The sequence below is a fragment of the Muntiacus reevesi genome, chromosome 2, assembly GCF_963930625.1.
Source record: "Muntiacus reevesi chromosome 2, mMunRee1.1, whole genome shotgun sequence".
NCBI lineage: Eukaryota > Metazoa > Chordata > Mammalia > Artiodactyla > Cervidae > Muntiacus > Muntiacus reevesi.
Window position 1 is genome coordinate 23,194,235 of NC_089250.1, and position 27,464 is coordinate 23,221,698.

Consider the following 27,464-nt stretch of genomic DNA (forward strand, 5'->3'; position numbering starts at 1 on the left):
GAGGGGCTGCAGGCTGGGCCGGGGTGAGCAGGGGAGTCGGGTAACGCTTGTGTGCGGGACTCCAAAAGGCGCAGCAGGCTTCTGCCTTTCAGAGGGTAACTTTTCTGTTTTTAACATAGCAGTCACATGACTGGAGCTGAATAGAGTGCTGTTTAAGATAGGGGGAGAAGAAGAGATGGGGCGTGAGTTTGAGAGCTGGAAGAAGGCTGCACATATGCACGACACACACTATAACCATTTTTGTGCTGATGACAGAATTTCTGGAGAGGCCGTGTGCAGTGGTCCTGGGGCCTCAAGTCCACAGATGCTAAGAACTCTAGGACTTAAACGTCTCAGCCTTGCTTTCTTCCCACTCCCCTACTTCATTTTTTACATTTATATATTATATGCCTTACCACTTCTTTATTATTACATACAGTTCCTAATCTCTTGCATTTAACCTTAACCACCATTTCCAAAAGTGCTGCATGAAGGATTAATGCTTCAGACCAACTCTGGTCTTTCTGTGAATTAGCAATAACCAATTTTCTGGGACTAATGTGAATTCTGCCCATGAAATTAAATAACCAAAATGAAAATGAATGTCTCTGTTCCACAAAGAAAATGGAATTTAAGCTCCCTGCTGACCACAGTCAGCTCTCCTGTAATGTAGCATATATGTTCCTAAAAATCCCTGCTCTATGCAAAATTACACAGTAAAAACCACAGAGCTCATGGGAATAATGAGATTGGGGGCACAACACCCAAAAGTGTCATTATTACTGATACACTGGTGAAAAAGGAGCCTATCAATACAAACAGTAGCACAGTTTTACATACTAAATGGTCAGGAAATACATAAATACTACAATAAATGTGACACATTATCTTGAAAAATACATGGAGGATGCCTGTGGTCCTGGGTAGTGGGCATTAGAAGGGTTGTGGCTCCTGGGTTGTTGAATGTAAGGGAAGGAGAGTGATGTGAGGTCAGCAGGTCCTGGCCAGTGTGCCCCCCAGTGTGTTGAGCTCACCCTCATCGTGTGAGGGTGTGCCTGGCATGTTCCCACCAGTGCAGTTAATTGGGGTGCAGTCTTCCATTTTCAGCTGATGTTCCATGAGAACCGGTGTGCACACAGCAGATGTGAAAAGTGCATGATGCTCAAATGATCCCCTGACATCTCTCCCATTAGAACAATTACACATGTTCAAAACAAGTGCTACTCTAGCTTAACTGTGTTTGCTCACCTGGCACAATGACAAGGGAACGCTCTAAAAAGCCTTCTAGCTTTTTAGAAGCCACCAATGGCATTCCAGTAAAGTTTCAAAAAATGCTGAATGACCCACAGAACTATGGTTGGTAGATTTAAAAAATAAAACTGTGTAACTTTAAAGGGTATTCACTGAAGAGGTTTCTTTCTCTGTCCATCTTTCAGTAAGTCAATTTTGTCACGTGTATCATATCATGTTTCTGTTATTTACTAGTGAAATAGTTCACAGGTTGAAGGCAAAGCTCCTGTTTGTGAAAAGATTCAATTTTAGTTTTACTTCTTCAGGATCAGCTACAGACACTCTTAATACTGAGTATTTAAATTTTGTTTGCAATAAAGAGACACACAATTGAGAGAGAAGCACAAAGACTCCACCTTGTGAGTCATCAAAGTGCTTTATTTTGTAAAGCCCGGCTCATAACTGGAGTGTACTGTTAGCACTAGAAGATACAAGGCGAACTTCCTCACTCTGTCCGAAGATTTGATCAACAGGGTGGATGACAGAGACTGTTACAGACAAAAATAAAGCATTTTGTAAACTTCTAAAAGCATACACAGATGGGTCACAAAGGAAACAGTTACTCAAATAATGTGTGGGTACCTTCTCTTTACTTCAGGGTCTCACATTTGTAATCCTGGATTAAAGAAACTACAGCCTAACTTCAGAGTACTGAAAAGGACTCGATGCCAGAATGAATGGCAGGGTGGGGGTGGGGGCATATTAAATCACCATTTCAATTAATTTAGACACATGAAATACAGATTTGGACAATCAGATCACAGTGCTGTCAATGTCGTCTGCTGAGGATAAAAATTCTGAGTGAAGTCAGTAGATGTGGTAGAATGGCCTTGCTCCCCAGATTCTGGCTGCTGTCACCCCATATTTTCTGAAGTAAACCTATATACCTTGGGCACAGTTGCAGACTTGATAAGCCCTGAAGTAAAGTTATTGGAAGAGGCAGTATGGCGGGACTATTTGTTGAGTTGCAAGTAATTATTAAAGGGTGGATTTTTTTTTTTCTTTCCTGAACCTGCCTACAAAAATCATCTCACATTTTAAACAAAGAATTTCAAAGGCACAGCTTTAGCACAGTGTATAAGTTGATAACGTATTCCTAAGCAAGTCTAATATTTTAGCTTGACGCCTTTCAGAAAATGCCACGAAGTTGGTAAATATATGATCGATGTTGGAAATCTATAACTTGATTAGACACAGTCAGCACAGTTTAGGGCAATGAACTTACATAACCAGATCTGGGTTAAACATTTTCTTTAAAAATAAAAAAATCATTAGACTGATAAATGTACATCTGGAGGAAAACAACCCTTTTCCTTTTACTGTAAAAGACTGCCTACCTGGTACTTTGAATAAAACATTTACCCCAAAACATGACTGCAGGATACATTTCAAAATATGACAAACATTATTTCACCTATACTGTAAAATGACTTTACATGTAAACTTCAAAAATCACGTGCTGTACATTAAATTTTTAGATTCAAAAATATCCCTGTTTTCCTAATAATGTAAACAGTAATATTGAGGATTTCAGTTAAAGGGCAAATTTATAACAAAATACCACTGTCCAACAGGAGGATTGAGAGTTCTAAATGCTTTGCTCACCTTCCCACCATGGGAGATGTAGATACCATTGCCCAAAACTATGCACTTTTCAGATAAGCTTTTATTTTTATTTTGTAGCATTAATTCCTGTATTGCAACGAAAGAGTGTTATCAGTGAAGAAGCTCCAGGCAAGAAAAGAGAAGTAAGCAGTTTTCCTGGACATATTTACTGAGGTGAAAATGTACAGAGAGAGTCACTAGGGGCATCAGCTTCCTGCTGGAGGAGGGGCGTTTGTCCCCAGACACGGGGAGTCCCGACACCCAAACCAGGAGGCACGGGAGATGCCAGCCTCCTTCATCCAGCGCCCGGGTACAACTATTAAGGAGTGTCAGCGTGCGTGGTAGAAGTGTAACATCTGCAGTAAGTTTTTTTTTCCTCTTAATCACCATCATTATTATTATCATCATTATTATTATCTTCATTATTATTACGAATACTGTCTCACATCTTTCAACTCCAGAAAATAAACTGATCCACAGTTTATCGTGTGGTGCCAACCTGGTTGGTCTGACATGCATTGCCTTCTCCCCCTCCCACCCTCTTGTGCTCGCTCACTCACCCATTCATTCATTCATTCATTTGTCCACAGCTGGAATCAGAGGTTTGTTGCCCCAAACACACACTAACCAAAGCTGGTCAGTTTCCATTAATCAATCAATTTTTAAGATGCACACACGCACAGACACACACACGTCAGAAATAGCTAGAATGATGCTGGGAAATATCAGGTAGCTATTAAAGCGAGTAGCCCCCAAGTCAGTCATCTTGGCCTGAAGATGTAAACGAGGAGGTGTGCTTCACTGAGTTTGGTGTTCATTTTTCCTGCGCTGAAGCCACCTCTATCCTTCCCATGCTCACATCCGTCTACAGTTGTGCAGGACGTTACGTCAAGATGTGACCAATAAAGTCCAAAAAGCGCTTGGAATACTGTTCTGGGTTCACGGTGGAGATCTCCGCACCAGCCTGGGCAGTGTGGGAGAAGAGGAAGAGTGATACTGTTAGAATTACTTGATCACACCTACAGCAGCTTCCACTGCCGCTGAATATGAAGCCAGCCATTTTCAAACCTGTGCAGCCTCTCTCGTAACTCAGAATAGCTTGGATATGGGTCTGAATAACCAAAACTCTTTAAGAATCTGGGTGTGATGTAAATCCATGACTGATTCATGTCAATGTATGGCAAAAACCACTACAATATTGTAAAGTAGTTAGCCTCCAACTAATAAAAATAAATGGAAAAAAAAAAAAGAATCTGGGTGTGAAAATGAGGCAGAGTCTCAGGAAAAACAGAGGTTGGTGTCATATACACTGTGACTGCTGCCACCAAAAAAAAAAAAAAAAAAAATCCAACCACGTTTGAGATGTTCCCGTCAAATGTGGCATCTGTGTGGCCTCCATTCAGAAGCCACGGGGACACTTCTGTTTCTCAGAAGAGCAGACGGGAGACACCTTGAGAATGACACAAACGGCAGCATTTGGCCAAAGGGAAACTCCGGTGACGAGGACACAAGGACCATGTTCATTTTTCAGGACCAAAGTAAGCCGCCGGGTGCTCAGGAGTAAGGAGCGGCAGTGGCAGGGGCGGTGTCAGCTGTGACTGCACTTCCCCTGAGGGGCCAGCGCTGGTCCTCGCAGTGCAGGCACGGGGTGCCACTGTCCCTCTTCACAGAGGCCTGCCTGGAGCTGGGAAGCCGGCCCCTGGAAGCGGCTCAGCGGGGTTTCCTGTGACGAGCACAGTGCAGACCAGAAGACCCCCAGAAGTTACTGGCCAGCTTTCAGAGTTGCAAAGGGCAGGACCAGAGTTTTTACCAAGTCACTGGGTGCTATTTTGATACCCGCAGCTCACGGGGAAGCTGTAATTTCCATGCCTGGCCTGGGCCGCTGGGATCTCCACAGAGGAGCCCCGGTTTTGAAGGCAGAGAACGGTTCCCGGCAGCAGGTGGACACAACGTTCCTTTGCAGAGGAATGTCTTGCTCTTGCAGATTGCACCTGATTTTAGGCTGGGTGCCGTATCATGCAGCTGAGCTGGTGACATACAGGGGAGCAGGTGGAGCCGTGTCTGCCCTGGCACATTTCCAGTTTCACCTGGTCTAGAATATCCTACAGGTTTGAGGAAGGGTGGGAACAAACAGAGCCTCTCCCCACTGACCACAAAACCTCATCAGCAAGGTGTTAGGGCCCTGTCAGCCACCGGGGGGACTGGGGCGCCAGGGCGTCTCCTCCAGGTCACACGACTGGAGAGGTGAGGCAGGGACACCAGCCCAGTCCCGCCCCTGCAGTACGGCCAGGCTCTTCAACCAGAGATGAGCATCGGGGCTACCGGAGCCTTTCAGAGACAACCTCCCCCACCAGCCTCCTGAACTGGACTCGGAATCCGGGCAAGGGGTGGTGCATCTGACTGGCAGAGACTTAAAATGGTCCTCAGAAGGCTGCGGTGCGCACCCTCGTGTGAGAACTGCTGCGGACCCTCCTCTCTGACAGAGGATTTCCAGCGCGTTCAGTGGGTAGGATGAGGTCCTGGTCGGGGCACCGCACAAAGCTAGAACACCGTTAACTAGTTGGCAATATTTTGTGAAATATTTCTGTGGCCAATGGGATATGGTGTTGGGCTGGTTCCATTGCTGGAATGACAGCCTGTTTGATTTTAAAATAAAGAAAAAGAGCCTTTCATAGATGTTGATGTTCTGGTGGATCTTGGCTGACTCCGCACTGGGGAAGTGTGACAGAGCCAGAGCACAAGTTCACCCCACGTGCTGGGCTTTGGGCCTTTTCAGCACACCTGGAAAGCCAAAATGAGGTCCTACAGTGCAGGCACAGTGGAGACTCTCAACTGGTGAAGTCCAACCGGCAAAGTGGGCCTCGCTGGTTTACTGGGGGGTGGGGCTGGGCCCGGGGAGCAGTCCTCTCTACCCTGCCTAGTGACCTGATCCTGGCAAGTTACTCCGTAAATGCTCAGCTCCTTCACCTGATAAGGAGCACACTAGTTATCCTTATCAAGGCTTGTCACGGGATTCCACAAGTTACCATATACCGGAAACAGTGAGAATTCCAGGCAAGAACAATAAAAGCAAGGGACTCGTATCACTAAACTTTGATCTTGCACTCAAAAACCTTCTGTAATAGAAAAAAATACAGTCCACTGTGTGGAAAGAGATACTGCGTATCTTAGAAGCATCTTAAGCAGAGACTAAATGCTTCAGTTCTAAGCACTTCATATTAAACAGCTGTCGTCATTCAGCACTTTTGTCTTTGAAGCATTTCTCAAACAAAAAAAGAATTTGTGTAATATTCTCATGATGCATGAGTCTGTTAATAACCCCAGTGGGTAACAGAAGAGCCGCGAAGGGGCTGTGACTTGCCAGGGGCCTTGGGAGCTCTGACTCTGCGTTGGAGTGCAGCCCCTGCAGGGAACCCGAGCCATGGAAGGGACCGGGCAGCTCCTAGGAAAAGAGTGTACCTGCTCTGGCCCCTGCACCACAGGAAGCAGGGAGCAGAGAGGGAAACCAGGCGGAGATACTTACGCCATGTTTAACAGTTTTTGCAGCGTGGGCAGCTTTCTTTTTCGCATCGTAATGAGTCAGAATGTCAATAATTGCCATAAAGTACACCTCCTTCCGAGGCGAATCTGTAAAGGGATGAGAGACACGATTGTGGGACAGATGGTGACAACACCTGGGACAGTGTGAACTGCTGCGGGAGGAAGAGCTGAGGGAGTCAGGGTCTGAAAACAAAGGCAGTGGAGGCTGTTAGAAAGTCTTGTGCATCTCCAGGAAACAGCTTAACTTTCTGTTCCCAATTCTCTCTCAATTTAAAAAGTAAAAAAGAGAATATAACCCCAGGATATTACCAGCAGAGGTCCAAGGGTGAGACTGTATGTTTTTTATTAATTTGCATTTTCTTTAGTGATTGTATATTACTTTGGTATAAAGAAAAATGTTTTTTAAAGAAATACTGTTTAAAACAAGAATTGTCTTGGCCAAAAAGTTCATTCCCGGTTTTTCCATGAGATGCTATGGAAAAATCTGAACTAACTATTTGGCCAACCCAATAGAAGTAATTATGCTTACACTTTCTACTGTTACCTGTAACTGTTCCTAATGCTCATTGGCTCTAGTATCAGAACTGGATAAAGGCATACATCATCTACAATACCCGTCTTCTACATATTTCCACAAATAAGCTGCTGTTTCAGTTATGAACTATTGTTCAAGTATACTTGACTCTAATTTCCTGTGTTGAAGAAACCATTTTGGTGAGCAAAATAAAAAGCAGAACTCAAACTTAACCTGGCTGCTATGCCATGAGATTTTTTTTTAAAACGATGAACCACTGAGTAATTTTTATTATTAAAAAAACCCCAGAGGCCTGCGTTTATCTCAAATTTTTTCATGTATAAGTAGCTAACATAGCATGTAATATTCCTATAAATATCCAATCACCCAGATTTTGAGGATTAAAATCAATCTCACTTTTGGGAAGAGAGCCACAGACCCCTTAAAGGGGGAAGAGCAGAGGACAGATACGCAGCAGCAGATCGGAGATGCTCTGCCCACACCTGGGCTAGCCTCAGCTTCCTTTCCCGAGGAGGAAGGATACTTGCCCTACCCGATGTCCACAGGAGGTCTGGCGTGGACCATGTGTGTGGCTAGTTCAGGACAGACTTGTGACTTGAGATCCACATAAAAGAGAGATGGCTAATAAAAAAGTATTTAAAAATATTTCTTATATATGGTACGGACATTTACACAAGCATATGCAAATGGGTGTTATATGTACACAGCACACTGTTGTGTGGTTTCACCTGTTCCCTTCAACATCCCACAATTCAGGGATTTCATCACATTACATTTCAAAACCAGAGATTACAGTTACCTTTAATATACTCTGTCCCGAAATCAACTGATTAGGACTCTTGAGAAGGAGTCTTACAGGACAGCATGCTTTTAACTGGGTTGATGATTACCAGTAGATTAACAATGAAAAAAAAAAAACCAATGGTAAAAAAAAAAAAAGTGGATGGTGTCTCCACTTACTTTCATGGCATTTAATTCCATAGACATCAATGTTTGGATCAAACTCGCCCGGAGCCAGGGGCGGCGAGCTGTTGAGCGTGTTCCCAGGGCTGTCGGGAGGGGTCCCCACAGGATGGGCGCCGTCGCTCTCCCCCTCCTCCTCCCCATCCTCCTCACACTCCACCTCCTCCTGCTCGGCTCTCTCCACGTCGTGGATTCCCACCAGCAGGCTGTAGTCCATGAGCTTCAACTGGGCAAGAAACTGGAGAGGAGGAAGTGACACAATCGTTTATGCCTTAAACACAGCTCCAGATTTAAAGAGAGCAAGTTCACAGAAGTGCAAGTAGAAGGCTGGGAGTCCTGGAGCGGCAGAGGCGAGAAGAGGATTTCCTGCAAGAGGGCCAGGAGCCTCTCATACGGGGCAGCCTCCTCCCAGGCAGCTTCTTGGGTGGAGCTGCAGTCTCCCACTCGGGGCTGGCTCAGAATCAGGACCGCTTCCCTAAACTGCAAGGCTGGAAGCTGAGAGGGATGCGTGCATCACATCGACGAGGACTGCACCAAAGTGCAGAGAGCATGACTGGCAAGGAGGACACACAGGCAAGAAAAGTTTTCTCCCAACAATTAAGACTGGCTAATGGTGAACCCAGGGACCTCCCACGTCGCTGCCAGGGGAGCCTCTCAGATCTGGCTTGTGAAAGCACTTTGAAATGCAGCATACTCAGTGAAGCTGAGTATTATGCTGTCCATCACGAATAAGCAAAGGCACCAATGTCCCAATCAACCAGCAAATGCCTCTGTCACTGCTCTGGTGAACAACACCCTCCTTCAGTCCTGCTCGGGGTTGTCCTGATAGGAGCGGGAGCTGGGGAGGCTCCTCCATCACCCCCTCCCATGCCCTTTTATCCAGGCGCCCCCTGTGCCCACCCTGGATGCCCTCCAGAGGTGTCGGCACGTGTGTGTGTGTGTGTACTGGGTGCAGGGTGGGTGGGGCTTGGCCAGGCCCGGTCCTGCTCAGCTTGTAGGGTGACAAGGCACAAGCCCCCTTCTCCCCCTCCCTGCTTCCTCTGGCCCTTGGAAGGTCCCTGAGAAGTGGCAAGGACTGCATGTTGTCGGGACTTCCCCTTCTGGTCCTCTAGCAAGGGAAGCATTCAATCTTGTCATGCCTTTCGATGGGGTCTCATTTCTCAAAGGGTAGAAACAAAATCTCACGTGGTCCATGGGACTGAGAGTTTGGTGTCATCACCGCTCAGGCCACCTTGCATCCTGTTCTGGCCTCTGACCAGCTCACTGTGCCCCTCTACTGCCCACGAGACTCAGGTCTCAGCTGCAGGGCCCTTGCTCTCGCAAGCCTGTCGCAATTCCTGCCTGGGCACGTGTGCCCTGCACACTTCCCCTGAGGACACCGGGCTTAGCTGCACGCTTGAATTCCATGAACAGAGGAGTCTGGAGGGCGACAGTCCTTGGGATCCGGAATTGGACAACACTGAGTGACTAACACTTTCACTTTTTTTCTTTCGTTTTATTAAATTATTTGAGAAACTTCTCTATCTTCCCCAAACACTGCACGCCCCCGGGGGCAGGGGCTGTGGCCGTTTTTGCCCTTGAAACTGCATTATGATTAATCAGATCATCTCACCTGCCTTCACTAATCAAGGTCGTTTAAGACTGGCAGGTCCTCCAAGGGACATGTAGCCTGAACAATGTTGTCTGGCTGGTTCTTTTTTAGGAACTAGGAATCAGCTCTGTCGCGTTCGAGCTGAGCGGGTTAAGGCTGGATAGACCCGCCGACCCTCCAACTGGGCATGCGTGAGGGTCCTTTCACACGTGCGAGGATGGCCAGCTCCACCCTTGGATCGTGCAGAGGTCAGTAGCCTGGTTTACGCCTGCGCCGAACGAGGATTCCCGCACCTTTTCCCAATCTTTGCCCACGCTCCACGCCTCAGACCGCCCTGCCGCTCCGCCCGTAAACACCTCCTCAAGCAAGCCCCTGGCTTGGGGACGCCGACTGGAGATTTGCTCTTCCTGCTTGGCTGCCCTGCGAATAAACCCTCTGCTGCAGACCTCGGCATCTCGGCGTCTGGCTGGCTCCATGTTGGGCACAAACAAACCTGGTTCGGTGACGCCATCGCTGCCCTCCTGACTCCCAGGTAAGTGATGTAGCTACTCAATATTTACTGAACAAGTGAATGGGCTGCCTGCTGCTACTTCCCCTGTCCCCCTTTCCTCTAACTTCCCCTGACCCCTTCCTCTAAGAGAAACAACCCCCTAAACCAAATAAAAAGAATAAAGCAACAACAAAAAACCTTCCCATGAGACTGCAAGAGGCAGCACCCATTGGAAGCAAAATGAGGTCATTTACAACAATTCTTTGCTCTGCAGAGCAGTCTCTCTGTACATATAGGTCCGTTTGACTTCCAGATGCATGAGGTACAAATCCACTTTCAAGTATTTTGGAGAGTACAAAAGGGGCTGCCTGTAATTAGCATGCCAAAGGTCAGGCAGCGGAAGGGTAACAGCCTGGGCTGTACTGCCCCACGAAGCAGAGTGAGTCTGCAGGCCCACATCTTCCCCTGGCACCTGGGCTACTCAAACTGTCAGCTCTGCCCAGAGCTCCTTTCCTGGGTCTCTCTGATCTGTGGTCTGCCCACTGCTTGGTCATTTGTATTCAATAATAAAAGTGAAGTTAGGCTCCGGCACCACCCACTAAACTATCAGTGAGATGAAACTGGTAAGTTGTTCTGACATACCCAAGACTAAGGAGGTGAGTTGCAGCCCCAAGTGGGGATTATATAAGAAATGGGGATTATGTAAGTCTTCAAATCTGTGTCTGAGACAAATGGAGAAGACCAAGGACAGCACAGGGGTTAAACATATAGCTTTTGCTGATCAGGGTGACCCACTGAAGTATCAGATCATCTTAAATAAAACGTAAGTTTTGGAGCCAGATGGGCAATTAAATCTTAGGTTACTTGCTCCATCTTTTACGGATTTTTTTTTTTTTATGGAGTATCACTGCTTTACAATGTTAGTTTCTGCTGTATAACATCATGAATCAGCCATATGTATACATATATCTCCTCCCTCTGGAGCCTGCCTCCCTCTCACCCCCCCATGCCACCGACCTGAGCTCCCTGCGCTACACAGCGGCTTCCCACTGTCTGTCTGTCCTACACTTGGTACTGTATGTATGTCAACGCTACGCTCTCAATTCCTCCCACCCTCTCTATTCCCATCTGTGTCCACAAGTCTGTTCTCTACATCCTCACCTCTACTCCATGAAAAATGGTATTGATGAACCTATTCACTCTGTGTCTTGATGATGAATTCACTACTCTGAACTTCAGTTATTCTAATTATAAAATGGGACAGCCCCACCAAACTCACAGTGGCGGAGAAAGGATTAGAGAGAATGTAGTGGGGGCAATGAAAAGTGCCTTACATGTAACAGTGGAAGTGGTTTTTATAACTGTCCCTGTTGTTACTGCGGCAAAAGCCTTTTTTCCATCAAGTATGTAACTTAAACATACAGGTTCAGGTGACATGCGCCAAGAGGGGAGACGTTGTGAACAGCCTGTATTGATGCCCCAGCTCTTATCACAAAACATCATTTAAAATCTCTTCTAAAGTAGAGGGAAACACAATATGCAGTAGACCTGAGGTTCTTGCTGGAGAAAGTCACTGTAGGGCATCTTGAAACTGCTGTGGGCTGAAGATGACAGGCCCCAAGAAGAAGAGGGATCCAGGGCTGCCTGGAGGGTCTACCTCCAGCTAATATTTGGAACTTAAACACATTTGCTGTTTGCTGCTCATCCCTTTAAGCTTCTAACTCAAATTAGTGATTTTTAAGTATATAAAATTTCAAACCATGAAGATTTAAAAATCTTTGTAATCTTTAGGTTCCCCTGCTTGCCAACTTCTTAATAACTGTCCGCCAGACCTTGATCAGCTTCTTTGTCCCTCAGAATATCCCACTTAACCTGCTTCCCTCATAATTCATTCCTTATTATGCCAAATCTGAGCCTTTACGAGCCCTGTTACAAGCAAACACTTATTGAAAACTGTATGGCTAAAGAGCTGTTAGTAAACTCTTTCCGTATGTCTTTGGAGAAGTGTCTATCTAGATCTTCTGCCCGTTTTTCGATTGGGTTGTTTGTTTTTTGTTGTTGTATGAACTGATTGTACATTTTGAAAATTAAGCCCTTGTTGTCCGCATCATTTCCAAATATTGTCTCTCATTCTGTATGCTGTCTTTTCATTTTGTTTATGGTTTCCCCTTGGCTTTGCAAAAGCTTGTAGGTTTGATTAGGTCTCATTTGTTTTTTTATTTCTATTGCCTTGGGAGGCTGACTATGAAAACATTGGTACTATTTATGTCAGAGAATGTTTTGCCTATGATCTCTTCTAGGAGTTTTATGGTCCTATCTTTAAGTTGTTAAGCCACTTTGAGTTTATTTTTATGCATGGTGTGATGCTGTTTTCTAACTTCAGTGATTTACATGCACTGTCCAACTTTCCCAGCACCGCTTGCTGAACAGATGATCATTCTCCCGTTTTATATTCTTGTCTCCTTTGACCGTAGGTGTGTTGGTTTTTCCCCCTGGGCTCTCTGTTCTATTCCATTGATTCATATGTCTGTTTTTGTGCCAGTAATACACTGTTTGGATTACTGTAGGTTCGGATTCAATGGACATGAACTTGGGTAAACTCCGGGAGATGGTGAGAGACAGGGAAGCCTGAGGTTCTGCTCTCCATGGGGTCGTGAAGAGTCGGACACGACTTGATGACTGAACAACAACAAGCTTTGTAGTATTGTGCATTTTCCTCAGGATTGCTTTGGTAATTCTGAATCGTTAAAGGTTCCATAAAGATTTTAGAGGATTATTTGTTTTAGTTCTGTGGAAAATGTCATGGGTGATTTGATAGCTGCTCCCTCCCCTCCACCCCACTCCCCCCAAAAAATGTGAGGCATGAGATGGCCTGTGATGGGGTGGATGCCATGGGACACAAAGTGTAGTCTCTCGTGTGAAATTTGGATCCCAGTGTGAGCCAATGAGAGATGAGGACCAGCCCTCCAGGGTCACGGTCAAAGCTGACAAGAAGAGAGTCAGAGGGCAAAAGTGACCTTCCATTCTCCATTAAGTGCTTTCTTTGGGAAAAAGGGCTCACATATGCTCATGTGTAAACTATTAGAACTAACAATGTACTTTGCTACTTTGCCCGGCATATAAATAGAACAGAATTTCAAATGCAGAGAAAAGCTGGCTAGGTTCTTATTTTCTTACAGAAATATTTGAGCTGTAATGAATTCATTTTTTACTTAAAGCATTAAGTTACCACCCCGCCCCCGCCCCCCAACCCCATCCTGGCCAGCCAGCTAAATTAGCAAGCATGGAACTGATGGAAAATGAAACTAGATTACATTCTATCAGATGTCAAGCTACTTTACCATAATTACCTGCTTAAAAAAATTAATAATGCTTCTGCATGATTTTCAAAACTAGACACTTACCAACCATTGAGAATTTTATTAAAATGAAAGAATGCTTTATGCCCTGCCTCCATTTAAACAAAACAGCTAAGTGGGAGAGCCATGGATGGGATTAAAAGTAACCAAATCTCCTAATCAACGACACTATTAGAGACAATGAAAAGGCAAAGAGAATCCTTGTGTAATTCAACTGTAAATTTGAATGGCTTCAGTTACATTATTTCTGGAGTCTAAAAATCAGAGTGATATATAGCTGAGAGGGAAAAAAAGATAAAAAACATTTTTGCAAGCAGATGAGATATCCCTAAGGGCTATTTACTATAACTGCTAAAGCAGTATTACTTCTCAGGATCAAAGCCTTTCAGGATAATGAATAAAACTCCCAAATAGTATGTCTGCCTATGGCACTTAGTTATCAGATAAAGTTGACCCCAAAGTAAAAGGGAAATACTTAACTAATATGCATTTTAATAAAAACTGCTGACAACTGAGGAAAAATAAATGCTGAATAATGAGAAACTGGAGAAAAACTATTTTTTAACAAGACACTGGGTCCTGTTTACAAATAACCAATATCTAGGTTCTAACAAAAGCATATATGTGATGTAGGTTAAAATGCAAAAAAAAATTTCTTAAAGTAACTTATAACCTAAAAATAATCATGAATTAATTTGGTCAGTCTATGTGTCTTTAAATGAAAGATGCTAGGAGATTAAAAAGAAAATTATAATACTGCTTCTGCCCTCATGGGGGATATAATCTAATCCATGACATTTGTTTGTTCTTGGCTTAAGTCATTTTTGGTTTTGTTTTAATTTTTTTTGGCCATGCAGCACTGCTTGCCAGGTCTTAGTTCCCTGACCAGTGACTGAACCTGGGCCCTGGTGGTGAAGGCGCTGAGGTCTAACCACTGGACAGCCAGGGAACTCCCAAGTCATTTTGTCTTTAATGACACAAGAAAGAATCTTTTCACAAAGCCTTTCTAAGTAGCAGATCTGTACTGGTATGTGGGGAACTGTATTTCCAAGTTAAAAAACAAAAACAAAAACAAAAACTGCACACACGAACAAAAGTAACAGCTAAGAATACTGTAGCTTAGTAACTGTCTAAATTAGAACTCTCTTTGCACTGTTTTGTAACCTAACAAACTTCAAAAAAAGAACTTTTTTCCTGAATTTATTTCTAGTAGATTTATATAAGGAAGTTCATTGGGAGAACTGCACTGCCTTTACAATAAATAAAAGATAGGGAAAGGTGTATTTTTAATACTTAAAACAATATTTACAAAGAGAACTCCTTTATAGACTAAAAGGCCATTTCCACATAGTATTTTATTTCTCACAACATCCCCCTTGACCCTGGTGTCCTAAACTGCCCATGCTGTTCCCATACCGTGCAAGGCTGACTTGACCCGCCCAGTGATACTGACTTCATAGAGGCTGGTGGCAATATTATTGAGGCTGGTATTTTCTAACACCCAGATGTGGTTCAGATGGGGAAAACCCCAAATTCAAATAGTTACCATACACTTGTCAACATGATCTGGTCTTTGACAAAATACAGTCAGTCCCCTCCACCCGGGCCCCGGTTGCCAGGGGGGTGGGGGGCGGGCGGGGAAAGGCAGTGGGTCTGAAGGGGCTGTAACCTCGCAAAGGCTACCCCCACAACAAAGAAGATGTGAACCTGGGGGAGGGGACACCAGCAGAAGACACCATGTGCCTGCTTGCGTTTGTCCTCTGAAGGAGGGAGCTGCTGAATCGGCATACTTCTCTTTTAAATCAGCTCACATATAAGCTATACCTGTTCATATCTGCTTTGACTAATGCACAATATATATTTTTGTCTTGGTTTCAGATACAAATAGATGGTTTTAAAAGCTTCTAAAAACCCAGTAGTGTTGACATTCGTACAAGGGGCCATCCCTTATATTGGTGTGTTTTTTTTCTTCCTTACCTCTACATCCTTCTTCAGCTTTTCCAGGAATACCTTTTTGTTGTTGTCATCAATATAAATCTTTTGACCCTCATTAATGAAATCATTATCCTTTAGAGTTGGCAGTTCTTTGGCCTAAAAAAAAGAGAGAGAAAAAGAATAAGGAAGGAGCTTGACTAAAATTTAAAGGACTCCTATGCTCTCCAATCCTGGAGGTTAAGTTTCCACCCCGAGGCTGAGTTGCCCTGCTCCCTGAGGGGTCTTACCCAAGGCAACAACATGTGAGGTGGCTTGCGTGCCGCAAGGGGGCGCCAGTGAGCTATGACCACTGGAAGCATTCCCACTAGGAATGGAGGGTCAGACATACTCCATATTATGAGGCTTTTGTAACAGATTTCATGGTTTCCTAAGAATGAACCTGACGGCTTTCTGAGATTCACAAGAAGTCTTCTAAGTATAGAATTAGTATTCTTGAAATTCTTTGTCAGGAACCCTCAATTTTCTTACTGGTTCAACCCAACTCCTCACCCACCCCCTCCCCCAACACACACTCTTTTGGGGTAGCCTTTGCTGGGTTCATGTTACAGATAAAATGTTATCTTGCTCAGAAAAGCACCATCCACAATCATGTATAAATCTAAGTTGGGGAGAATATTCAGCCAGAGGTTAGCCATCTGCCCTTCTAAACCTTCCGGCACAGCACTCCAAGAAGGAAATCCTCTTTTCATTTGGATAATATTGAAGAAAAATGTCTTCTGGCATAAAGCATATTAAGATGAGATGTTTACCCTTTAAAAATAAATAGGATGGTAGTGAGCTGGCAACTAAACTTATACTTATGCTGACCAACACAAAGAATGCATGATTATCAAAACATGGGTTGCAAGCAAAAAAACCTAGCTTTAAAGTAGTGTGTATTATTCACCTTTGCACAACCTGCATCCTGGGAGGGTTCAAAACCCCTCCTCCCTCCTTTTGACTGACCTTGTTAAAAAAAAAAAAAACAACCACTCCTCTTATTTCTTCCAGTTGAAAGGAATTGAACATAATATCTTGCCTTAGTATACTCATGAATGCCTCTTTTCCCTAAGTGTGAACCAAATGGGGGGGGGGGGGAAACCCAAGGAAAGAAAATATTCTCCATCCTGGTCTCCACACTGGCTCCCCTCATTCAGAGGTATAAAAAACTCACTGGGTACATACGTCTACTGAAAAACAAAGCGAGAGAGTTAGTTGCTCAGTCATGCCGCCAGGCTTCTCTGTCCACGGAATAATTCTCCAGGCAAGAACACTGGAGTGGGTTGCCTTTCCCTTCTCCGGGGGATCTTCCCAACCTAGGGTCAAACCAGGGTCTCCTACATTGCAGGCAGATTCTTGACCATCTGAGCCACCAGGGAAGCTGAACCACCTTCCAAATCTCTGAACTTCTCACTTTTTCTTCCCACTTTGTAAGGTATACACATGTGTGTAAACTACTCATGTCTATCGGCAGACACACACGCATGTGTATTATGCAGTTCTAAATCGGTAGCTTTGCTACTGATTTTAACTTTGGGAAAATCTGCAGTTTTGTGAGTTTTGATTTTGATATAACTACTGCCAAATTGATTATCTTTGCAAAGCTCAGAAATCCAAAGATTCCATTCAATAAGTGGTTGCTGAATGCCTGCCACGTACAGGAGTGTAAAAATGAATAGGTGAACACTTCTATCCTTAAAGGAGTCTGTAATTTTGTGTGAGAGACACTGAAAGCAAGAGAATACGGCAGTGTGTGAGGCACACAGATAAATAATGTGGCTCCTGAGAACTGATCTACTTTCAAACACTTTTTTGCTGAGTCAGTTTAAAGAAATGAAATATCCTTCATCACAAAAACTCACCAGGGTCCAGATGGATTAACTGCCTAAGTTGGTCATTCATCATTTAAAAATGTAAAATGTGAAAGAAAACTCTCAATGTGAAGATTATTAAATGTTTGAGTCAATTACACAGACCCTAAGTTATTTTCTCGGAACTGAAACAGTGAAATCGCACAGTGAATGACATGTGAAGATCTGAAGTTTTAACAAACTCAGAGGCCTGTGAGAAGCTAAGCATCAGGAAAGGTAAAAAACTGGAGTGCTTCAGAAAACGCTGAAGCCAGATCTATATACAAACATAGGAGATGCAGAAGGATCACGATTCCCTAAGTAGACAACATGGGCAATATTTGTCTACATTTAGGGGATGGCTGCGTGTGTGTGTTTGGGGGGCATTAAGGATTCAGATCTGCCTAAACTCCACAACTCATTTTATGAGTGTAAGCAAAGAACAGGAGAGGGATTCTTGTTTGTGAGCGAGAAACCTGAAGGCAGGGCTGACAGGCTACGGACAAGGCAGTAAATGACATACAGTCTGCTGGGGGTACCAGTCACACTCATGGAGATGAATGAATGCCATTTTAGGGTCACCCCAGCAGAATTACCTCATGTGACAGGGAGAATATAATCCTACCTCATAAAACTCTGGACACACTGTACTATATTACTAGGCTTACTTGTGAAATTTCCAGGCACTAGGGATGTATTTAGATTGGATCAAGTTCAAAAGAGGGCAACCAGATTGGTTAAGAGACTTAAGGGCTTACTGAAAGGCTCAAGAGGTGTAGGTGGATCCCTAGGGCAGTGGTTAGAGGAACCCAATGCTGATCCACAGATGCACCCCCGCCCCCCCCGCCCCGGTGTCAGCAGGATGGCAGAGTGCTTAGGAGCACCAGGGTTTAGAAACATGAATTCTGAGGTTCCTAACCTTAATCCTCCCCTTTTCTACCCAGGGACCAGTTCCTGGACCTCTGCAGGCCATCTGGTTACATGCAGAAGGGGAGACCCTGCTGAGCCCTTGATGTGCATCCATTTATTAAAGTGCATCATCTCATTTACTCTTCAAAACCACCCTAGTTCTCACCATCCTCATTTTACAGATAGAGGAACTGACTTAAGTGAGATAACACAGCTAAGGTCTCCCAGCTTGCTAAGTGGAGCTGGTAAGCCAGTTCCCGAGCTGAGATGGGAACCTGGGCTGCCTGACTCTTAGCAGAATTCTGTGTGTGCATGCTAAGTCATTTCAGTCGTATCCAACTCTGTGTGACCCTACGGACTGTAACCTACCAGGCCCCTCTGCCCATGGGATTCTCCAGGCAAGAGTACCAGAGTGGGTTGCCTTGTCCTCCTCAGCACAACTCCATGTGTAGCAGAATGACTGAGATTTTGGCCAAAACTTGTGTGACGTTTAAATAGTGAGGTAAGTGGCACTTATTGTCGTTGTCATTGCTGGGAGCGTTCAGTAACTGATATGGATTTAAACCTAGATGCCCATCAGCAGATGAATGGATAAGGAAGCTGTGGTACATATACACCATGGAATATTACTCAGCCGTTAAAAAGAATTCATTTGAATCAGTTCTAATGAGATGGATGAAACTGGAGCCCATTATACAGAGTGAAGTAAACCAGAAAGATAAAGAACATTACAGCATACTAACACATATATATGGAATTTAGAAAGATGGCAATGATAAACCTATATGCAAAACAGAAATAGAGACACAGAAGTACAGAACAAACTTTTGAACTCTGTGGGAGAAGGTGAGGGTGGGATGTTTCGAAAGAACAGCATGTATATTATCTATGGTGAAACAGATCACCAGCCCAGGTGGGATGCATGAGTCAAGTGCTCGGGCCTGGTGGGCTGGGAAGACCCAGAGGAATCGGGTGGAGAGGGAGGTGGGATGGGGGTCGGGATGGGGAATACGTGTAACTCTATGGCTGATTCATATCAATGTATGACAAAACCCACTGAAAAATTAAAAAAAAAAAAAAGGAAAAAAAATAAAAAAAAATAAAACTCCCCCCCCCCAAAAAAAAACTGTATTATAGGTTGAGAGAAAATATTGTCTTTAAAAATAGAGCTTCACTGTTTTCTGCTAACAGCTGAATGACAAAACTGAAGTCGCCTGACAACAAGACACCTCAAGAAAACCTTGGTGCTTGACTTCTTATAAATTTCAATATATCCTTCTAATAATGAGCAGCTTTTATATTAAAGATGCACCTTTTTTTTTTTAATGTGAGGGAAACTATTTTGCTGTGAATTAATGAATATCATAAACTCTTGGTGTTAACACTGCCCACAAAGGTGATGTCCACAGAAAAGCACATAAATAACTGTGGGCAGCAACCGATCCCACCCCTTGCTTTGCAGTTCCAGATTATTTGCACTTAGGGGAGCTTTGAAAGCATTGAAGTCTCTGGGTCTGGCTTTTTAATGGGCATCTTTCATAGCCTTTCTAACTCAATGCAGAACTAGCTAGAGGGCGGAGGAAATCACTAGGGCTAAAGACATCAACTCAGAAACACTTGTGAACTGTGGACTCGGAGGCTGGCTCCCAACTAGCGGTCAGTCACCTTTTTTGAAGTGGTTGTAGGTTAAGTCTTCATTTATTAGCTCTGCGTTAAAATTCTCCCAGCTAGTGCTGTGTAGACTGGGAGCCTCCAGTACCTCACATGGTGCTTAAAAGCGGCAATGCCAAGGAGGACAAGGTGTCCTGCTCTTCCTACACTGCCCTCCCTGGCCAGGGGAGTGAGGTATGTAAAACCAAGGCCAGCACAGCTCACATCTATATCCCTTTTGCAGGAAGTGACTGTACTGGGGTGGGCTGGACTCAAAGCGGCATTCATCTCTACTGATGTGAAGTGTAAACGAACAAACACAGCTAAAGGCATAAGCAGAGCGACACCGGTCTCCCGGTAAGCGAGCTATCCTGCTTTCGTTGTGTGCATGAAATTGGCACAGTGAATATTCCTGGTACTTTCCTGGCAGGTGATCGCCTACAACTAGAGTCAGTAGGCCCAGGTTTCTACTTGGGACACAGACTGAAGCATGTGCTTTTGAGCACAGGCTGAAACCGCGCCACCTGAGTTGTATCTTGGCTCCGCCAGTTATTAGCTGTGTGACTTGAGCGAGCTACTTAACCTTCTCTGTGGCTTGGCTTCCTCATCTTTAAATGGGGATTAGCAGACAACACTTCTGTGAGTATTACACTCATTTGTACTGTTAAAAAACTTAGGGCTCTGCTTGCCACGTGGAGAGTTACATATAAATGTTATTTGCTGGTCATGTTCTCAAGTATGGGGTGTGAATCTAGAGAAAAGTTCATCACCGATAAACCCAGAGCAAGATTAAAAAAAAAAAAAGTTGGCACATTTAACACTTTTATAACAGCTGGGGTGTTTAGACCCAGCTGCTCAATCCGTCCAAGCTTCAGTTTCCTCATCTATAAAGTGGAATATTAGTAACACTTATCCAGTAGGATAATGAAAAGACAGGAAATGAATGAAAAGACAGGAAACACACGGTGCTTGGCAGTGAGAACTAGGTATTAGTTTGCGTCTTAGTTGCCCATCAGTTTTGACCATGACCAATGTTGTTACAAAGTGTTTCCTGCTAATGAAGAATATAGACTTATCCATCTCTTCTATCCTTCCTGATTTTCTAGAAGAAATAGGCTCTTTAAATTTGGGATATCAGTAATCTAAGCCATGTTGAAATCTGCCTGTGTTTTCAGGTTTTCTCATTAGGCACAAACACCTCCTGTAATGTTCTCAAGGCTGTTTCACTTCACTGCGTCACACACGGTACACTAGAGGCTGGGTACGCCCCTGCCCTGGCTGCCCTCCAAACCTTGACTGCATTCTCTTGGCCAGGAAGACCTCTGGTCACTGCAAAAGCTCTCCCTGGCCAGAAAGCTTCACTGAAATCCAAGTGAGAATAAAAATATTGCTTTACAGTAACTGGGTAAGTTAAAATTTTAGAGTAATAAAGTATATTTTATGTCATTTATTAATATGGAATAAAATAGTTATATATATATGGCCAAAGACAGACGTTTGTCTTAATTTTTCATGGGTTTCATTTTTCTCAGCGAGTAAATGATAATTTACTTGGGTAAATTTACTTGGGTAAATTGGGTATTTTAGTAAATGCGATTTTGCTGACTTAAAGCAAAAATTCACTAATTGAAATCTCAGTAGCCAGAAAACAACCCCAAAAAACTAGAGAGTAGCAAGCTCCTTGGGAACACTTTCTAAAGTGGGGTGTTTTTTTGTTTGTTTTTTTTTTTGCTGTGAGCTGTAAAAAGAAAACTGTTTCATTATAAACATCCCCTCCTTTGCTTTTTGTAACTACACTATTGGGTGAAAAGTCTCTTATTTATTTTTGGCCATGCTAGGCGGCTTGTGGGATTGTAGTTCTCTGACCAGGGATCAAATCCAGGCCCTCGGCAGTGAAAGCACTGAGTCTTAACCACTGGACCACAAGGAAAGTTCCAGTTTTTGGTTTCTTTCAAAGCACAGTATTATAGGTTGTCACTCAGCAAGTCCATATTCTTAAATAGTAAGAAATACACTGTTAACAATATTGGTCATTGTCAAAGATGCTTTATGTGCATCAGGGCTTAAAGAGAATCAATGTGTGGACAGTATTCTAAATGTATAAACACTTCTGAATATGTAAGTATTCCCTAGGATCCAATAAATGATGTAAATGATTTCTCAGGACACACTTGGCCAGCAGTTTGAGATAAAAAAGGGAAAAATATTCAGAACTAAGAGCTACAAAGTCCAGAGCTTTGTTTTTAGAACTGTGCCTCTGTAGCCAGCTCAGCAGAAGGCGGTGGCCAGGGAGAAATGATGGATCCTGGGAGCAGGGGGCTCTGCTTCTTTCCATTAGGATGGTAGAAAGAGTTTTAGAAAGTGCAAGGCATTTGCACTTTGCATTTGCTTCTAATATAAAAGTATTTAGCACTTTTAATAAACTTTAAAATTTTAAATTACTGAATTTTGCACATTCTCCAAAAACAAAAATATGCTTACTAAAAGGATTTAAATTTTCTATTTGTTTCAGATAGAAGTTAACCTGTTAGTAATATGTTATATTTCATTGGATTCTGTAACTTGGTGCATGATTGCTGTCATTCGTGTGGAGTTTAATAATATTGGATGTGTTAAGAGTTATTAGTAAAGCCAGAAATTACATGGAAATTTTCATTAGCTTTTTAATGTCACTAAAATATCTTTTGGATGACTCAAACATTTTTAAAATCAATATTTAAAATCTGTACTTACAGACAAAAACTTCAAATACAGAATTCAAATTAAAATATACTGGCTTTTAACATCATTCTACAATTAAGTTTTACAAAGAGCCTATTAAATTGCTACTAACAGAAAAATTTAAAAATAAATGTACTTAAAATGCTCAGAGCCATAATTTATATAATACAGACACATTTCAGGATGGAACCCTAACAGGGAGATGGAATGTACTTCTGTCACACTCAAGCGTTTAATGCAAACAGGGTTCTGGCACCAGAAGGTTTCAATGAAAAGGATGATGCATAGCACAGCACTCTGTGATTAAAGGACTTGTATTTCAGAAAGAAATGAATTTTTGTTCAATGTGCTCATTTGGCAACCTGTTTTTAAAAAGTCTAATTGTAAGCCTTGGTGTCCAAAATTGCTGTCCAGTGTCCCTTTGATGGACCCTATTACACTTGGAGCTGAACGCACAACATAAAAAAAATATGTGCGAGTTATTGTCTCAAGTTAGGGACTGCTGATGCTTCTGATTGACTTGTTAGTCCAAGCTCACCTAAATGAAAATAAACTTGCAAAGAAAGAATAAACCCCTTTCCATCAGGCTTGCTGAAGTAACTTCATAAGAATCAGAGTCTGTAGGGCTGAAGATATACTCCAGAAATAGTTCTGTAAGGGAGAGACTTTTTAGCTAATCCTTACATTGGAGCTGGGATAAAGATAATTTGCCTGAATAACATCACATATGTGGTATCAATTTGGGGGTAGTAAGAGAGGTTAAAGATTTTATGATAAAATCAGTTCTGCTTCTCAAAACATCGAAGTCACAAATTTGATACATGGAAAGGCAAATTAGTGAATATGCATAAAGTTCAAACAGAAGTAGCAAAGATAACAGGTGTTTTCTCACAAAAAAGTACATATAACCTTTAAAAACATAAGCGGAACGTCTACACAAGTTCATAGCTTGGGAAATGATCCAACATGTCATTAATAACTATTTCCATGCTGAGAATGTATATATTTGTGACCAGCATCTGGATATGAAAATCTCAGATAATTTTTGTTTTGAACCGCTTTGTGTAAATGTAGAAAGACTATACCTCAAAATACGTGGAGAAATAGCACTGCAACTAAGAAGCACAAAACCAGATAAGCCCTGTCATAATTCTACAATTTAGAATTGTTAAGGCTGGCAGGACCCAGCTGTTGGTTATTTATTTTCCCTAAAAGCTGATATTAAGAAAGTGAAACTTACTCCTTTCCTAACATTGTGAGACTTCTCAGAAGGGCCGTTTAAGTGGCATGGTGATGGCTTGGCTTTCCTCTGTGAGTTGTGATGTGACAGATGAAGCATATGCAAGCCCTACAGTGTTTCCATCTGATAGGCAGATTCTGTGGCCTGGATGTTGATGGCGATAATCTAAGAAATGTCAAAGTCTGAAAATGCATGGAGTTTGCCAAATTGTATAGTTTTTGGTTTAATACCAGTCTAGTGAACATTAATGACCCTAATTGATATTTTTGAACCGTGGTGTTGGAGAAGACTCTTGAGAGTCCCTTGGATTGCAAGAAGATCCACCCAGTCCATCCTAAAGGAGATCAGTCCTGGGTGTTCATTGGAAGGACTGATGTTGAAGCTGAAACTCCAATACTTTGACCACCTCATGCAAAGAGCTGACTCATTGGAAAAGACCCTAATGCTGGGAAGGATTGTGGGCAGGAGAACGGGACAACAGAGGATGAGATGGCTGGATGGCATCACCGACTTGATGGACATGAGTTTGAGTAAACTCCAGGAGTTGGTGATGAACAGGGAGGCCTGGCGTGCTGCGATTCATGGGGTCGCAAAGCGTCAGACATGACTGAGCAACTGAACTGAACTGAGTGAACATTAGAACTTCATTATTTTATTATACATCTGCAGCAGGTTGGCTTAAATTCAAGCCATATTACATTTTGGAAGTTGAGTCTGCTTCAACTCTTTCTAGAATCAACTGCATAAGTTGTCAGAAATTCCCACATCTAACAGCACTGCTTCTGTGTGCTTGGGATAACCTGAGTTGAGTGCATTCAGTGAAGCTGTGTTTATACACTGCCATAAGCCAGACTGGCCTGAGCACTCTAATGCTGTCATCTGGGAGAAGCTCCCAGGAATCATACTGCATGTTATCTTTCCTCTTCACATGCCACTCTTACCAAATTCCAAAGGAATCAAATTTTAAAACTCCACTTCCCAGAATAACCCCCATGGTTTACATTATAGAGTTCTTAAGCCTTTGCTCAGACATCTGCAGACTTATGTAACAATTCAGAACATTTTTTCCATTAGTAATAGCAATCACCATAACCCATGGCCAAAGCAGACAGGACTTTGGTGATTGTCAAGTCGGCTGCAGTGCACCTTTGCAGGAGGGAAAGAGTCACCTGAAATAAGAGATGCTTGCAAACAATAAAGCGTGAGGACCAATGAGATCCTTTAATTTTATGAATGAAGACAAAGTCAAATGATTTATCCCCTGACTTCCATTAATGCCAGAGCAGGGGTTGGGACTCAGATTGGTGAAGGCTCTGGTTTGGTGCCTTTCCCTTCCAAGCCCCCTTTTACATTAATACAGCATTTCAGGGCCAGGAGACAGGCAGATGGCCCTGCTTCTGCCCGATGGGAAAATTTCCCCTGCATTTTGGGTGCTGGGATAGGTGTATCTAGCTCTGGCTGGCAAAGGAAATAATTCACTTTCATCTGGAGAGAGAAGAAATTTTACAGAAGGTTAAAGCATTAGCTGAGTTGAGGAACTGAAAACCTTGATAACCTCCCTTTAACTGGTCATTCACTGACATGGAAAAGGAAGTGCTTTTTAACTGATAGCAAAGGAAGATTCCCAGAAGAATGCACTGCTGTTTCTGTTCCTTCTGCTCTGAGCTCACTGTCTTTGTTACCTTGCCTTTCACTCATCCCAAAGAACCAGCTGGAGGTGGTAATTAATTATAATTTGTTACAAGTTAAAGATCACAGAAGAAATGCTGAAAACTGGTTTAGGAAGGCTTTTTTTTTTTTTTTTTTTGGTGTGAGGGTATTAATGATGAATTTTGCTGAACCTTCAGTCAATAATAGGTACAATGTCAGAGATGGTGACAGTCACTTAATTGCTAGCACAATTCAGAATTCCTAAGAATCTACCAGGCGGCCTTTTGTAGCCCATTATCAAGGTGTCAACAGTGATTATTGCCAATATAGTTATACAAATGCCAATTGCAGGGCAGCTGTTTTCTTTCAAATAGGTTCCAGGGAGAAGGTTAGATGTTAAAAGGAATCTTCTTATTGTGACCCAATGACTCCATTACACAGGCTTGGCTTTACTTAATAAAACCAGACATGAATTTTGAGAACTGTGCAGAACGATGAACAAAATGCATATTTGTGTAAATCCCCAGGACTCACTCATTCTCTCTCAAGAACATGGGCGTTTTAAAGAGTCAGGTCAAATCCCCCAGAAATCAAGTGAGTCCAGTTATGTTTTCTTTTACTTGTCCAGATTCCCTGCTGGGTAGCTTGCTTGCTGGCAGCATGCGAAGACTGTCATTTGTAAAGAGCGGTCTGCTCAGCTATAATTACTAATTTGATGTCACACTGGAATTGCAGCGCAGCTGTGAAAAGATGGACCACCGGGGAGACTCGCATTTCTGTCTCATTTAGAGGGGGCAGAACTGCTGGAGCCATGAATGGAAGATGCCCTTCCATTAATAAAGAAAAGAGTTAAAGAATAAGACAAGTCATAGCAGCTGTCAGAATCTGACAACGGGTTTTCTTTTTTTTTTTTTTAAAGAAGCACCATTCTGCTTTTTAAAAAAAAAAATTCAAGACATCTGTACATGCATGTTCTGATACTTGTTGCCATGAAAGTGATTCCATTATTGTTGGAAAATAGCTTCTTTATTTCCTTCAGTTCCATATTCATTATTATGCTAATGCAGATCGCACTAATTATGTGTCAAGTTCAAATCGTAGAGATGAGACTTGTCTGCACCTATATCATGAAATATTTGAGGTGACAGTTTGAAAACTTGTCATCAACAAGTGAAAAGTACGGGAAATTAAAACAACTACAGTGATGCAAATGAAAGAAAAATTAGGAATCCAGATTACTAATTAAGCCATGTCAGTGGAGATTCTCCATGAAAATTGTTCTTTGCAATTTTGTAGCAAATGATTATATGACTGCAGTGAAAATATTCTTGCAAACCATTTGATTTTGTTTATAAAAGGCTAGAATGTATAAAATATTTTCAGCCTTTTCCAATTATTTCTAACCAGAGATAAGTGATTATTATGATAATTTATGGTTTTATTTATAAAGAGCATGCTGTTCAGAAGAGTCAAAAATATTTACTGATCATGGAAAGAAAACCTGAAAATTGACAGAAAAAAGAAACCAAAGAAATTTGTTTGAGTTTAAAAATCCAAAGTTTTAAAGACTTCAACTCTATTGATTCATTCATCTTTATGTATTACAGTTTAGTAAATATTACTTTGGTTGTTGCTAGCTTTTATAAACAAACTGCCTTATCAGAGAGGCATGATGTTCTCTTGTCAAAGCACACACAGTCTCCATCAATTACCAATTTTAATTACTTTCACATCCTATGTCTTTAAGCCTTTCCCAGTGAGCGCCTCTAAGCTAGAAGGGAGGGTGGCTGGCATTTTGGAGCTGCTGCTCCTGGAGGAAGAGCTATCAGGAGCCCCAAGCCCAGAAAGGAGCAGAAAGCACTGACGTCTTCCTTGGGGCTGTTGTATAAACAGGCTTAATGTTTATATGATGTAAGATACAGTAATACAGACTATATTTACAGAAATAACTATACTTCTCAAATGGAGGAAATATGAATTGTTTTTTTTGCCAACATGGTTTGAAGTCATTTCATTACTTTTTTAACTTTTAAATCATGACTCAATGAACTGTCTTAGTACCACGTTGTTTTGAGTTACATGTTTTCGTCAGTGAAATGTGGTAAAATGTTTCCTTTT

The 27,464-nt window shown here is 42.6% G+C and overlaps 1 protein-coding gene across 1 annotated transcript in view; it reads right to left on the reverse strand.

The window, feature by feature from the left end:
• Positions 1-1,626: 1,626 nt before the first annotated feature.
• Positions 1,627-27,464, reverse strand: part of PIP4K2A (phosphatidylinositol-5-phosphate 4-kinase type 2 alpha) — a 179,371-nt gene continuing 153,533 nt past the window's right edge. The window contains exons 7-10 of the mRNA XM_065921087.1: positions 15,330-15,443; positions 7,910-8,150; positions 6,398-6,501; positions 1,627-3,838 (exon numbers count right to left, since the gene is read on the reverse strand). Coding sequence (XP_065777159.1) covers positions 3,758-3,838; positions 6,398-6,501; positions 7,910-8,150; positions 15,330-15,443 — 540 coding nt within the window. The 3' untranslated portion in view covers positions 1,627-3,757. The remainder of the gene's footprint in view (positions 3,839-6,397; positions 6,502-7,909; positions 8,151-15,329; positions 15,444-27,464) is intronic.